A 16,488-nucleotide genomic window follows, 5' to 3' on the forward strand; every position below is an offset into this window, starting at 1 on the left:
TGCATGTGAGTGGGGCATGCAGTGCATGTGAGTGGGGCATGCAGTGCATGTGAGTGGGGCATGCAGTGCATGTGAGTGGGGCATGCAGTGCATGTGAGTGGGGCATGCAGTGCATGTGAGTGGGGCATGCAGTGCATGTGAGTGGGGCATGCAGTGCATGTGAGTGGGGCATGCAGTGCATGTGAGTGGGGCATGCAGTGCATGTGAGTGGGGCATGCAGTGCATGTGAGGGCTCCATGTTGCCTCATGGTCCCCCTGACTCTCCTCAGGGCGTTTTGCATACACAGGAAGAAGCACTTGATGACAAATAGTTCCAGCACTGAACACTGTTTTGTGCCCTGTGCATTCATTCAATGTGGATGATCCTGCACAAAACAATGGCTGTAGGCAGCAGAGAAGCTCCTGCAGCCGGTGAGAGAGGAATCCCTGCGTGTCTGCGATCGTGGACATGACACACGCAACACGCATTGGCTCTATGCAACAATGATTCTAGGGGAGAGCGGGCCTCCTCACACAGATGAGGTGGAGCGCGGATCCCTCCGCCGTCTCTGCTTGGGAGTCCATTTTAGGTCTACCGAAACCAGGACAATCCCCGGATGTAAGTGTCATGGCCGCCAACGGTGACTCGGGCAGCATATGAAGAGGGGGAAAAAAACGAGGTAATTTTTATTTACCGCCTTGGCGCGGGCATAGCAGACGGCGCTTGTCACGGGAGAGGGCGGGGATTCCGCTTGCGCTGGGTGAGATGGAAAGTTCGGTTGACTTTGTAACAGTGGACGTGGGCGGAGGGGGTAATGTCGGACGGGGGGAAACGGTTAAATAGTGCCCGGTAAAGTTAGCGAAAGTTGGGAAACTTAGCGACGGCGGAGAACGGGAACCCCCCGGGGACGGCAGAGGGGACCCGGGCAGCGCCCGCACGGATGACGCCCCACGAAATGGCCGCACTCCTTTATGTGAGAGCAGTCACATGAGGGGCGCCGGTGTCCCTCCGCCGTGCCTGCTCCCCACATCCCCCGTGTGCTGCTCCCCAGCATTGTGCCGGCTGCTCCCCAGCACCGTGCACGCTGCCTGCAGAGATGGCTGGTGGTGCACACCGTGCCTGGTGCAATGGCTGTGCCCCCTGCATCCCTGCAGCCATTCTCCTGCTGCCTCACAAAAGCTGGGACTGCACGATCTCCACCTGCATGTCACTGTGCACTTTATTATTTTGTTATTGCTCTGTAATATTGGCAGCTTTATCTATTTGCATACCTAAATCGATCAGCGAATGATCTTCTGGCTCGTTAGGGCTAATTGGGGTGTAGGGGGGTCTTCGCGTGACCCCATAACCCTTTATAGCACGAAAGCGACGTCCTGGGTGGCCGCAGTGCCAATGCTATGACGGTGCCCCCCGGCGCCCCTTACGATCCATTGTGTTTTTGGTATCGGGCACTTGAAGGTCACCCATTGAGTATAATTGGCATCCATTACTATGAAAGTACCCCAAGTTTCCCACTCCCAAGTGCCCCCCCATTTTAATTGCATTCATTGTGGTTTTTTTTGGTACCAAACAACTGTCGGCCCGTTATTGATTTCCAGCACTTTGAAATTGCCCTCTTTTTATGTCCCCCATATAAAAGCTACATTTGTTGTTTTCTTTTTCTTTTTTATTATTTTGGTACCGATCAATTGAAGGGCACCCATTGAGTATAATGGACGTCATTGGCATCTGTTGCTTAAAAATTCTCTTGTTTTTCTAATCCAAGTGCCCTCCATTACAATGAATCCTATATTTTTGCATACCGGCTATTTTGATGACACCATTGGTATTCTTTGCTTAGAAGTTGACCCAGTTTTCAAACCCAACCATCGCCGGCGCCCCATCGCTCCCCTTTATAATAAAATCTGTATCCATTGTGTTTTTTGGTATCGGGCATCTGCAGCATGCCCATTAATTATAATAGATGTTGATTTTGAAATTGTTCCCTTTTCCTGCTCTTTTTGCCCCCCTTTTGTAACCCCTCCCCCCAAAAAAATACGTTTTCGTGGTGCTTTGGCCACTGTGTACCCGTTTTTCAACCACAGCCCAATATCCCGTTCTAGGTAGGAGAACTCAAGAGGGAAACCGAAGAGCTCTTGGGGCACGACGAGAGGCAATGGCATTCTTATTAGTCAATGGATAACCTCAAATTTCGAGACCCCAATCACCCAATGAAAGTGACTTTTTTTTTTTTACAAAGTCACTTTCATTGGGTGATTGGGGCCTCAAAATTTGAGGTTATCCAATGAGTAATAAGAATGCCATTGCCTCTCGTCGTGCCCCAAGAGCTCTTCGGTTTCCCTCTCGAGTTCTCCCCTAGAACAGGATATTGGGCTGTGGTTGAAAGGCGGGTACACAGTGGCCAAAGTACCCCGAAAGCCATATATATATATATATATATATATATATATATATATATATATATATATATATATATATATATATATATATATATATATATATACTCCAATCTAATCTAACATTTCAGGGGGTGATTACCAACAAAGATTCCCCCCCTCCCCCCAAAAAATAAAACAATATCGCTGATGACTCTCCCTCTCCCTAAAACTGCTTATCACAGAAAGGGGTGTCTGACAATCAAATACACCAAAATTGCAAGTTACTTTCCCTAGCCAACCTCCCCCCCCCCAAAAAAAAAAAAAAAAAATATATATATATATATATATATATATATATATATATATATATATATACTATATATATTTTATTTTTTTTGGGGGGAGAGGAGGTTGGCTAGGGAAAGTAACTTGCAATTCTGGTGTATTTGATTGTCAGACACCCCTTTCTGTGATAAGCAGTGTTAGGGAGAGGGAGAGTCAACTGCGATATTGTTTTGTTTTTTTTTGGGGGGGGGGGGGAGATCTTCATTGGTAATCACCCCATGAAATGTTAAATTAGATTGGAGTTTTTTTCCTTTTTACCTGAACGAGTCACCCACTATAAATATAAAGGCTTTTTCAAATTCTTGCAAAAAATAAAATACATTACTTTTTTAAGATATTAGAGCGTTTTATTTTACCCCAAGTTTTAACAATTGTTTTTTTTTTTTTTTTTTGGCAAATGAGGGTGGAGGGGTCGTTTTAGGGAAAGCAGTAGATAAGGCGGCCTTTATAGAAGCAGTGGTGGAGTGGGGGCCATGTTTGAGTGCCCCTCTCTCTGGGCTATAAGCATTTCTGTATAAGTCTGAACACAGCCTGCTTATGATAAATAACTGCGAGCAAGAGTCAACATTTGCTTCTTTTTACATCACAGTCTGTTCAAAGTGCACTTAGTGCAGGGCTGGCCGGGTTTACAGTGCACTAATGACCAGGCATTTTCTTGTGCGTAGTCCTTCTTCTTTTGCTATGTTGCAGCGGTTTCCTTTGAAAAATTTAACCAGTTAATGTAGTAACTGCAGGATTGGGAAGGATTCTCCTCCCTACCAGCAATTTGTACTGCAAAATTGCAAGATGCATTGTACCAGATCCAATCTGCATTGCATGGCCGCCTTCAGCATACTTAAAATGGTTGTCCACCACTAGGACAACCCCTTCTTGAACTTAATGTTTGGCCCCGAGAAAATAAAAACTTGTTCTAACCTCCTGTGCTGGCGCCATTCCAGCGATGTCGGCATTCACGGTCCCGGAGTTCTGATGCGGTGGAATGACACGTGGTGCCCGGCGCCCAATCAGAGCTGGCGTCACTGTCTCCACCTTCGTACGGCTTGAACATGAAGAGGAAGTCCGGGAGCGGTTGCAGCCTGGACTTCCTCTTTATGTTCAGTTTGTTCGGAGACAGTGACGCCAGCTCTGACTGGGCGCCGGGCACCACGTGTCATTCCACCGCATCAGAACTCCGGGACCACGAAGAAAGGCATGGCAGGGGAGTATAGGGATTTTTTTTATTTTATCAGGGTCAAACATTTTAGTTCAAGAAGAGGTTGTCCTAGTGGTGGACAACCCCTTTAACTGCGAGCAAAAAGTTACAAATTCAGATGCATGTGTTATGTATTGATTGTTGTTATGGAGGGAAGTAAAAAGTGATTTTTTTTTTTTTTTTTTATATATATAGCAGATACTGAACAAAGCAGGTTATGGTTATATATAGAAACCATTTATTTTTGGTGAAATACCAGATTGAATTTCATTTGGAGTCAAGTTAGTCAAATAATACGTCTGTAATTCACGACATTTTCATTTGATTGATATGTTGACGCCTCATTGCACCATTTTTTTTCTTTTAATTATGGTAACATCAAAGGGGAAAACAATTTTAGAAGATCTACTTAAATGTTATCTAATCTTATCTATCTGTATTTATAAGGTAGCATAAATATATTTATAAGGTAACGTTAAGTAAAATTTTTTTCTTTCCCGTCTGACTTTGCCTTTGATAGAAATCAAAATAATGCAAAGAAGCGACAACATATTAATCCAATAAAATATGTTTATAAATGTGTTAATATTATAAATGGGTATTAAATATTGTAAATCCTAAAAGTACAAGAAACATTACAATGTAATTACCACTCTTGACAGCTTAGTGAAAGGTTTTTTTTTTTAATAAGAAAAGTGTCCACTCGTAAGATATTTACCAGCCTATACAGTAACAATAATTGCAGAATGATTACCAATTTTATACGTTTCAATACATATCACTTGAATTATGATAGGTAAAAATATACCAAAATCTAATGGGATATTGTACCCCGGTGAATTGCGTTTATAATATAACCTATAAAGTGGATCTTGTCAGGATTCACAATACAAGCTGCATCCATAGATCTTAGACCTGATGAGGCTGGTGTACTTAATTTGATAATCTGTGTCAGTATGTCTGTATGAATAGGCCTTATATATTGCCTGATATTCAGATTGGCAGTTTTAAAATGATCATCTTAACGTCAGGATTAAACGGCCGTTTTCACATTGATTTTCACAGTGTGCACAACTGCTCCATCAGGTTTAAGATACTTGACATTGAATACATTGAAATCTGGCGAGGGGTCCTTTTTTTAGGTGAATCTGAGAAGGAGCTGTAGCGTGCCCGTTACTCCTTGTAATTGAAACAAATTTGAGTCAAGGCTTAAATATGTATAGCATTTTTTTTTTAAGTATGTAAAGTGCTAGGACAAAAAAAATAACATTGCAATATTTTTTTTTTAAAACTTTTATCTGAAAAATCACTTTGCCGTGGTGACCTAATCAGGGTAATTCCAAGCCTTGTGCTAGTCATTATATATTCCTCACTTATATATAAGTGCCCTATTACATGACTGTTGCTGGAATTTACAAGATGAGTCTTCTCTTTTATTTAGATTTTTTTTTAGAAATATATTTTAATTTTTTATTGTATTTTTTAATTGTGTGTGTGTGTATATATATATATATATATATATATATATATATATATATATATATACACCTAGTACTAGTCTCATACTGTTAACTAGCATTGACCAGTCAGTCTTCTAGTTTGCAATTTCATGTAAGATTTTTTTTTTCTAGTACTAATATTTTACCTTTTTTGCTACCTTTTTTTTCTGTATATAAATATTCATTTTTTTTATTTTTCTTAGTTTAATAGTTCATTTATTTTACTAGACTTAGTGTTATCCAGTCCAGTATAGACCGGTTTGTCTTCCAGTTTGCATTTTCATGTAGGATTTTTTTTTTTTTACACATCAGTACTGGGTGTTGCTTGGCTGTCAGTGGCTTTGCCGGGGCATAAACATTGCTCACTGCAAAAATTTGCATTTGCTCGTTGATGTTGATCCAAGTGCTTCCTTGGCTGGTGTATAATTTTGCACTACGCATCCTAAAATCTCGGGCCATTCTGTGATAAATGCTTTAACTTCTTTTTAATATTGTTTATTTAAGAGCTCAATTCTGACATCATTTCTGATCTATTTTGCTGCTTTGCTTTTAGTTGGTGTTATGAATATAATATATTTTTGGTCTGTTTAAATAAAGTTGAGTTGGTCGACTACTGCTGTAATATTTATATCCTAGCTTGGCTATTTTTATATGGGCTTTTATGGTCTGAGCTTTGAATGATCAATGCAAGCTTTTGAAGTCACCAGTTAATTTAATAAGAAATGCGAGGGGTGGGGTCATTAAGGGTGGGGACATTGCTCTATTAAAGATGTTTTAAGTGTTAATTCTTCTCCCCATTAGGTTTTAAATTCCATTTGCGTTTTATTATTTTATTTACAGAAAGGCTTGTCCTTTTTTTTCCCTGCTAGCTGGTGTCCTTGCTTCCCTGTAGTAATGATTTGAAAAGTTTTAATTATATTTAAGAAAAAAAAAAAGTAAAACAATCTAAAATTAAAATGTTTAATGTGGTGTTTTTTAGTTGTATATATTTTTAGCATTTTCTATATTGCACATCTGGTCTGCATTATTTCATAACTGCATATTTTACTATGCAATTGGGTTCTTTTTTTGTTCTTATTTTAAGATGCGAATAAATTAAAACATTACATTAATGTCATTGCATTACAAATTGCTCCTCGGCCGATACACTTGCTGGAATGGGGAGAAATTTATGTAAATGTTATGTCATTGCTTTATTGAAATTTCTGCTTCAGCGTTAATGGATAGAAACTTATTTCTTTTGGGTTGTAATAGTAAAACATGTTCTAGAAATATATTAATAGGGAGACATGTCTCATTATGGGTAAAAATCCACCGTAAATTGATAGTTGTTTGATTAACTTTGTCACGTAACTGATCTTCATTGTTTTGATAGTTTTTCATTTCTTTCCCTGTTTTAGGTTCTTGGTTCTTACTCAGAAATATAACTCTGGATTTATAAAGAGCATGATGCTTTCTTAGGTAAGTTGCGTATTGTCAAAGGGGTTTAATAAATTATTTTCTTGCTAACTTAATTTATTCCCAAACATTACCTTTTTAAAAAAATATATATTTTAGTTAAAATAAGTGTTTAGCCTGTGTTTGTTTTTTTAATGTTTTATACATTTTGTAAATAATTAACTTGAACAATTATTATTGCTGCATATTATGGGTAAATTAGTTTTATAGTATGTTACTGTTAGGTTTTTAATTTTTTTTTCTTTTTTTTTTTTTTTCCAAAGGTCACTTGAATGACCGTTTTGAATCGCGTTTCTAAAAGGATCATCTCTTACAATGAGATCACCCAATAAAGACTATTTTATGGACAATGAAGGATCAGCGTCTTCAAAAGATGCTCCATGGGACTTCAGCAGGAACGCTTTTGCTTCCGGCGAACTAAACACTCTATCCTCATCGTTTTCTGTAAATGAAAGGATCATGCATGGAATGGGGGAAAACCTTTCACAGGAAGAAAGCGATTTAAGCGACATGGCCGAAATGGGGTCCAAGTCGCCATGCAAGAAACAGACAGCCAGAAAATCATTTGCTAAAGGAATCCTAAATGACTTCGACGAGGAAAACACTGAAATTAAAACAGAACCAAACCTAGACGATGATTCTGCCAATATAGCTGCAAAGGTTCTTCACTTCTTTTGCCAGAAATGCAAAAATGGAATCCGATACAGTCCAAACGATCTTCAAAAACACTTCCTGATAAGTCACAATGGAGAGCTGCCCCTCTATCCCTGCGAGATGTGTAACTTCACCGCAAACGATTTTCAGGAATTTAAACAACATAGAAAAACTCATCGGAGTGCACTAGTAAAATGTGAAATATGTAACAATAACTTTTTATATACCTTGCTGGGCTTAACGAAACATTTCACAGTTATGCACTGTGTTAATGGCCATTTCAACTGTTCAAAATGCAGATTTTCGACCAGAGATGTTGGAACGTTTGTGCAACACATTCACAGGCACAACGGAATAGAGTTTGCATGTCAAAAGTGCAATCACATCAGCTACTCAAAAATTGAGTTTCAGAGACATCTTCAGGGACACAGTACCATGATGCCATTTAGCTGTCAGTACTGCAATTACAGCGCATTGCGGAAAGATTTTATAGTAAGACACATCCTAGCGAGGCACAGAGAGCAAATTCTTCCAAAAGACGATCTTGGACAGGACAGTTCCAAGGCACATATGGTACAGGCAAATCCTGGACTAAAGCTTGTCATGAAAAGAAATCCACCTGAAAGTCAGGATAATTCACCATGGAGGCATGATGGCAACAACCCTGTCCTGGAAAAGATTGGAGACGGCAATGATAACACTAGTAGGTTTCAGCAAAAATTTGTAGATAAAAACCAACATCCAAACCTTCCCAGATATAACGCTGAAGCTGCTCAAACTGTAAATGATGGAAATTCTTCTGTAACCACAATACAGTGTAATAAGGAAGATGCAGTTACTCAAGGAAACATGGGTCTTTTGCAAAATGCCGTTCATGGTCCCACTGTACTGATGGTGAAAAACAACAAAATTACAGTACCGGCAAATTATACCGCAACCTTTGTGGGCTACAAGATGGTCAATGGGAAGCAAAACCTTGTTATTAAATTATTGCCAACAAATAAGCAGGCTACAAATACTACACAGCCATCACCTCAGTTATCAAACAGTTTGCCACGTTTCTCTCAGGGCCCTATGCAAGGATCATATGGAGCATCTTCTAACACTAAAGATAATCGTTCAACGCCATCATATAAACCGCCTTCCCTTCCGGCTTCTTCTCCGGTGGCTCCAGTAGAGAAACAACCAGGGTCATTGCGAAACTTAACAACTGCTCTTGGTTCTCTAATGGCAAGAAAAAACGAATCTATGTCTAAGCTGACTCCTACAGCTAGCAGGCAACAATATCATGAACCAATACATAAAAATGTGAATATTGTTAATAAAGCCAATTCATCCTCCACTTCTGAATTTGGGCAGAAAATTAAAGAGGAACCCGCAGAGTACAACATTAACGAGCAGCAGTTCTTCGACACTGATCACACGTATGAATCTTCTAGTGATAAAATTAATCCATCCGCTGGAGCAGTTCGTCCAAGTATAGACCCAACTACTGGCTTCTTGGTCAGATCCCAACAAAATAATGAAGTTGGCGGGCCAAAAACTTCTAAGAGTTTTTACGGTGGCAAAAACTTGAATCCAATGTTGCGTGCTTCAGCACCAGGTGGTCTTGGGATTTTTCCTGGTACAAGTCCCAACTACATTTCTAAAAATGACTTTCCAGTAAGACATGCTCAAATGAACAACAGAATGCCAAGACCAGCAGAGCCTAATAAGCCTGAAAATGTATCATTCATGCCAAGGATTACATCAGTATTCTCTTTGCAAAATCGACCATCGGATCCAAAACCCGTTGTAAAAAATACATACCTGCACAACATGCTGCAGGACAATAAACGGTTAAATGATAAAATTAACATGGTGAACTCCCCAAGCCCACATCCCGTCGGTAATGCGTTTACCTTTTCAAAACAGCCATTGTCGAGCCCTGTACAACCTTTGTCAAGCCCTATTCCAAAATTTGATAACCGTCAACAAAATGGTAATACACCATCGTCTGTATTCTTAAAACAGGAACCAGTATCTCCCGGATCCAGTATTAGACTTTCTCAACCCACAAGAGTGAGTGAGCTTCTGAAAACGCACTCTGATGCAATAGTTAACCAGCAACTTGCAAAAGACAAAATGATTTGCATGGCAAAGCCCGCAAGTGGTCCAGTACCTTTCCAGCTGTATCATAATTCACAACTTTCTGGAATGCCGCAAGCAAACCCTGTTTTGTATCCATCTGGTTCAAATCGGTTTGTGCTGCCGATTGTACCAACTAACCAATCTGGTTTGAAAATTATTTCAAGTCAGACAAACACGTCCAGTACCGCAACGTTTTCAACTGGGAACAGATTTAATACTCCAGTCATGGTTAACACAAAACCTGGCATGGTACTAACTATTGCTAATGGACCTTTTGGTACTATACGAAATGTGTCCAATGGAAACCAACAGCAGGTGATTGGTACAGTGAACAATTTAGGCAAAATGGCACTTCCCAGATTGCAGCGCCCTACGGTGCCTCACGGCTTTAAACCAATCGTGAATGCTTCCTCAAATAATATTCCCGCGAGCATTGTTTCTGGATCAGCTGTGGGAGGTAAGCTTCCAATAAACCTGAATGTCCTTCAATATTGTTTAAATACTGATGCTTCAAGAACACAAGCCCATGGTTTGGAAGGTAATAAACAACCTGATTCGCTCCAGAAACAGCCGGTTTATGCCATTTTGCCGGATGGAAAACAAGCAGTACTTCTAAATTATGTTTTACCAAAAAATTTGTCTACAAATACCCAGACTCCTATTCAGTTAAACCGAATTGGCCAGAAACTCCTACCAAAGAAACCCGATGATGGGCAGCAGCCTGCTTTCTTAAAGAGTAGAAATGAAATCAATGTACCTCCCTCAGCATCCATTAAGGAGGAAGACATAAGTGCGCTCAATGAATATGGTGGTAAAACACCTGCAAACAAAGTCAACAATTCCAATTCTTTGCAGGGTAAACCAATGGAAAACCAGCTTTGTCTGAGATCCAGTTCCAGCTCTGTTCAAGCTGATGAAACTTTTCATTCCGCAAGTGATGATAATTCAGTTTCACTACCTTCTTCTTCTGGAAGTTCAAAATTATCTAAATTGAGATATAAGCAAAGTAACATGAATCCTTTAAGCTCTAAAAACAAGACTTGTAAACGTAAAGCTTCAGACTCTGGCAGCTATGAAGCCGACTTCGAATTTAAGACAAAGAAAAGAGTGGTTGATGTCTTGGTTGATGTGCCCCGCAAGCAAATGCTGCATAGAAAATGCAAGGCGAAGTCATATGCAAGTGAAGTCGACGTGGAGAGTATTCCAGAGGATCCTTTACCAACAATTTCTAAAGAAATTGTAAGGACATTAAGACTTTATCCTTTCAATGCTAATCAACCTGTAAAGTATCCACAAAGAGATCAGCCAGTCGTCGTTTTGAACCATCCAGATGTCGATGTTCCCGAAGTTGATAACCTAATGAGAACCATCTCCAAATTCAATGGACATGTTCTGAAAGTGTCACTGTCTAAAAGAACACTTGAAGCTTTGTTGGAGTCCGAACTGTTCAGTTCTGTTGATGGACTAACTGGAAGGCGTCATCGGCGGGGAAAACCTGTGAGCCCCGTAAAGGAGAGATTTGTGCTCAAGTTAACCTTAAAAAAAACTAGTAAGAACAATTACAAAATTGTGAAAAATACACCTCCGAACAACCTTCAAGCTAAATTCAACTGCTGGTTTTGTGGTCGGATATTTGACAATCAGGATGAATGGGTTGGACATGGCCAAAGACATCTAATGGAAGCCACAAAAGATTGGAACAAATTGTTTTAGCAGTTTTACGTTTGACTTTAAAAACTACTATTGCAGTTTCTTTGTTTTCCTATAAAGAGCATTTTTGTGTCTTATACTCAATATTTCCTACACGAGAATCCAGTTCAGTATGTTGCTGTACAGATATGTATTGCAAATATTCCCCCCCTCGATTTCTGATTAAGATTTTTTTTTTCTTGTAATTCTTTTCTCATTTTTTATGACCTTTTTAAAAAGTAAATGCTGTGTGAATTGTACAGTAAACAATCAACAGATTTTTTTTTTTCAGTCTTTTTTGGCATATGTAGTATTGAGTAACTGGAAATGACATGAGCGAGTTTAAGTACGTGATTGACTAAATCCACTGTTTGTAGATCTAACAGTGCACAACTTGTTTACAAAGCCATGTATAAATGTTCGAAATCTGCAATCGTGGTACATATTCAGTCAGGTGTGTACTGTGTACATTCTTACAGCATTGTCTTATGTCCCATGTACACTTCTCTTTTTTTTTTCCGCAAAAATTGGATATCAGTACTACATGGACAAAAAGCCTTGGAAAAAGACAAAGCATTCTAATTGTGTTTCAGATAAATTTTTTTTTTCTTTTTCACACAAAATCGGGTAATCTAATGACTGACTTTTTCTCTTTTTTTGTTCAGTTGTAAATAGAGAGCATGATTTGCCAAGAAATTGATATGCTTACATTGCTAATTTTTCATGGATATTAAAAGTGAATTATTGTGAATGGCTGTATATGTGCATCTGGTTATTTTTGCCAACCTATTGTGCAAATACAATTTTATTTTTTATTTTTAGTTTGTCTATTAAAAGATGATCATGTTTTTAGTCCCGAACAACATTGAAGTCTATTTTCAATGGTCTCATTTATTTAGTTTTAAAAGGATATCCTTTACTTGCATTCAATATTTTAGTTTAATATGTAATGATATACAAATTAAGTACAACCGGACATTTCAATTTATAAGTAGTAAAGAAACATCACAAAAGATGCTACGAAAGTCAGTGCAAAGCAATCCATAAATAATATAGATAGCATTGTAGCAAACAGTTTGTTTAATTTATTTATCTACACTTTTTTTTTGCTTTTGTATGTTACTTTGGCTGCTTTTTGTTTTAGCTCTTTAAGTTCTCATTTTCAAGTGTTCCTTTAGGCTACGTTCTGACTGAGTATTTGCGTTTTTGATGTTATGTTGCCTCTTTTTTTTTTTTTCATATGCTTTTTTGGCATTGCGACTTTTGTCTTTTTTGGTAGGTCATGCTGTAAAGCTGCTTTGTTTTTGATACTCTCTGGTATTTGGTTTTGACAGTCCTGTGCAGATCACAAGCGTCGTTTCAGCAGTGGAATTGCATTAAAAGACGTGTATGCATTTTTAGCTGTGAATTTTCTGCTTCTAATGCAATTTTGTGGGGAAAATTTTGCACATAAAATTCAGCGTACTCTTAAGAAATCAACATGTTGCAAATTTAAAACCCGCACCGCAAGTCAGTTTATGATGAGAGAAAACGAGGCTTTCAGATTTCTATAAATCCAATTCACAGCAAAAAATATGCCTTGTCAAAAACTGATAGTGGGAGCACAGCCTAGGCTCAGAAGATGTACCGTAAGTGTTAGGCTATGTGCACACGTTCAGGAATTCATGCAGAAAATTCCTGTGGAAATCCGGACATTTCTGCCAAGATTTCCGCATGAAATCCGCATGTGTTTTTTTTGCGCGGTTTTTGCGTGGTTTTTCCCAGACATTTCCCAATGCATTAGACAGTGGGAAATCCGCGAAAAAAACGCAAAATTAATGAACAGGTTCATTATTTTTCCGCAATGCGTTTTTCATGTGGAAAAACGCACATCATGTGCACAGAAATTGCGGATTCCATTATTAAATGATGGGATGCTTAATGTATGCAGATTATTTGCGGTTTTATAGCGCAAAAACGCTAAAAAAACGCAAATAATCTGGAACGTGTGCACATATGCACAGGTTGCAGTGTCACTGTAAACGTAGTAAAGTCTTGAGTCACGAACCACAAATTTTTCACAGTAGTTTTAAGCTAGGTGATAAATAAATATGGTAAATTTTCAGACACGCTTTACACCACCCGAAGTATATCCATTTTTCATATACGTGTTCCATCCATGGTTTAATGGATAAATCACGTACCTGTCATAGTCTATGCTGCTGTTCACATGTCTGTGTGGTTTGGTTGGTTTGAAGACTTAAAAAAAAAAAAAATTTAAACGTTCACTTTTGATCTGAGTCCTGAGTCAAACTCATCCATTTAATGGGTTGGTGAAAAAGATAAACAGCACATGGATGCCATCAGTAAGTTTTTTGGGTGCTGTTCATTTTTGCTTGAACATTTAGATTTTTTTTCATATTAAAAAAAAAAAGTCACACTGATGTTAAAAATGTACATATGGATCTAAAAAGGGATGAAAACTGGGTCTATCATGCTGTTTAAAAATAGACCATTTTTTTTCCTCGTATGCAAAAAAAAGGATTCCCGAATGAGACCTCATTTTTGAGAATTTTTTTTCACCAAAAACTGGCACAAACCTTTTAATTAATATGTTTTTAATAAACATTTGACCACACCTTTTATTTGTTGTTTTTGGTGTAAATCATTACTAGATATAAGGTACTCCAGAATTGTGGGCTAATTTCATACAGAATTGTGGCATGTTCTGTTCGTAAACCTGTCCTAAAAATGTTCACTTATTTTTTTAAATCTCTCGCTGTTGCACCTTTTTAGTGATCTTCACCATACATTTTTATAACGACATTGGATGCTGTTGATTACCAGTTTGATATAAAGCATATACAGGGCTCGATTCATTAAGGCTATGTTCACACGTTGCGGTTCTTGCAGCGGTTTTTAATGCAAATTTGTCAGCTGCGTTTCACAATGCCACCAAGTCTATCAAATTTCAGCAATCTCATGCACACGCCTTGTTTTTATTTTCCCTGACTGTTTTGTCAAAGAGCTGCGTTTCAGTGTTTTTCACCTATTGAAAGCAATGGGTAGTACAAAAAATGTAGGCATCAGGTTTTGCTTCACGGTGGCGTAGTGGTTAGCACAGCAGCCTTGCAGCGCTGGAGTCCTGGGTTCAAACCCCACCAAGGACAACATCTGCAAAGAGTTTGTATGTTCTCCCCGTGTTCGCGTGGGTTTCCTCCGGGCACTCCGGTTTCCTCCCACATTCCAAAGACATACTGATAGGGAATTTAGATTGTGAGCCCCATCTGGGACAGTGATGATAATGTGTGCTAAATGTAAAGCGCTGCGGAATATGTTAGCGCTATATAAAAATAAAGATTATTATTATTATTATATTATTATTTTTGGTGCCAAAACCTGATGAAGTTGAATCGGATTTTTTTTTTTTTATATGCACTAAACTTTATCAGCATGCACAAGAGACAAATGTACCCTGACAAAAAGTCAGTAAAAAAAAGCGCTGCAAGCGCTCGGCAAAACCTTCTTTACTGCCAAGAGAGCAGGTTTCGCCTGCGGAAAAAACACATAAAAAATGCAGAGTGTGAGCATAGCTTTAAACTGGCATTTAAAGAAGGGGAGTGCTGGAACAAGATGTGCCAAATTCATTAAGAGGTGTTCACGTTTTTAATAAATTTGGCACATATTTCAATTTCTGTGCACTACTGCTTGAACATTCGTCGTACTTTACTCCACATTGGGGCGTAAATTACCTAAAGGAAACCTGCAGCACTGGCAAAATAAAAGAAGGTACAAAATAAAGGAAGGGTTGCACACCTCTTTAGACTTGATTTAACAGTCACCAACAATCAACAAATGTGGATAGTGAGGCAACACAGTAAAATTAACCTTTTATTCACCCACGCGACAGTTAAGCTCCATTGAGCTTTTCTCTAGCATTTCTCATGATTGAGAAAATCTATTTGCAGCTGAAAGGTTTCATGAGTGTATAAAGGGGTCATTTGTCTGAACGTGTTGCCTCGTTCTCCATATTTGGGACGTACGTTGTGATGAATTTGTTGGCGTTTTAGGATTGCCGTAAAAACGCCAAAAGTTGCAACATTTTTACACAATTTTGAGACTCCTCAAGCAGTTTAACACCAGAATGGTGGCAAAATCACCTTGGTGGTTTGAACCCTAAGTTTTAACCTTTTGCTTAATTTAGAACTCTTACCATAAGTTCTGAAAATTATCAGCTTTCTTGTTGAATCGGGAGTGGAAAAGCAGTATAATTTTATAATCTCCGTAAAATTAGATGAACGCATCGTAGAAATTCATAAGTGACACAGTGCTAAGTTAGTTCATGTAAAGTACTGACCCAGTGTGCCTGCATCAGGAACAATAAAGGCAAAATTACTGCTTTTCAATTAAAAATCTTTACTGTAGTAATTTTCCACTCTTTTTTTCAAAAGTGCCATCATTTTAGCCAACTTATAAATTAAGGCCAGACTACTTAATTTAAATATTTTGTGAATGCATCTTTTCCTTGTTAAACCTGTCACATCCAACATCAACTTTTGCACTGATAGAAGTCCAACCAGTGTCTTGTGTGAAGTCGAGATGCAAAGTATTTTTCTTTTAAAATTTTTTTTTTTAAACCCCTTAACGCTGTAAAATTAATATATTCGTCAGGAGTATGTCTAAATTAAAGAGTATATCCGGGACATAAAAAAAAGTACCTAAGCAGTAACAGGTAGGTAATTGTGGTTTACCTGCCTGTTATGTATGGCGCCGTTCCTCCTGGGATTAGAAGCCTCTGTTGACGTCATGTATGCAGAGTGGAGGCTTCTTTTCTGCTCTGTAGACTGGACGGGATTTCCGATGTTATTTTGGTTAACAGCTGGATCCCCGCTGCCTAACTAGGGAAGCCGGCTGTCAAATTAGAATTATGTCAGAAGTCCTGCCTGTCGCGTCAGCATAGGCATCTGAATCCCCGGCAGAGGGGGTCTGTGACCGCTCTGTACCGGGAAGAACGGCGCCATGCACAGCAGGCAGGTAAGTTGCAGTTACCTTCCTGTTAACCCCTTAACGACCAGAGGTATTTTTGGTTTTGCATTTTCATTTTTTGCTCCCTTCCCAGAGTTATATCTTTTTTTTTTTTTTATTTTTTGGTCAAAATGGCCATGTGAGGACTTGTTTTTTGGT

At 38.7% G+C, this 16,488-nt stretch overlaps 1 protein-coding gene across 1 annotated transcript; it reads left to right on the forward strand.

Moving 5' to 3' along the window:
* Positions 1–267: 267 nt before the first annotated feature.
* Positions 268–12,195, forward strand: ZNF518A (zinc finger protein 518A). The gene is made up of 3 exons (XM_069753806.1): positions 268–659; positions 6,795–6,855; positions 7,116–12,195. Exon 3 carries the CDS (start codon positions 7,168–7,170, stop codon positions 11,347–11,349), a length of 4,182 nt encoding a protein of 1,393 aa, XP_069609907.1. The 5' UTR covers positions 268–659; positions 6,795–6,855; positions 7,116–7,167; the 3' UTR covers positions 11,350–12,195.
* The last annotated feature ends 4,293 nt before the right edge of the window (positions 12,196–16,488 follow it).

This window comes from Ranitomeya imitator, chromosome 2, assembly GCF_032444005.1.
Source record: "Ranitomeya imitator isolate aRanImi1 chromosome 2, aRanImi1.pri, whole genome shotgun sequence".
Taxonomy (NCBI): domain Eukaryota; kingdom Metazoa; phylum Chordata; class Amphibia; order Anura; family Dendrobatidae; genus Ranitomeya; species Ranitomeya imitator.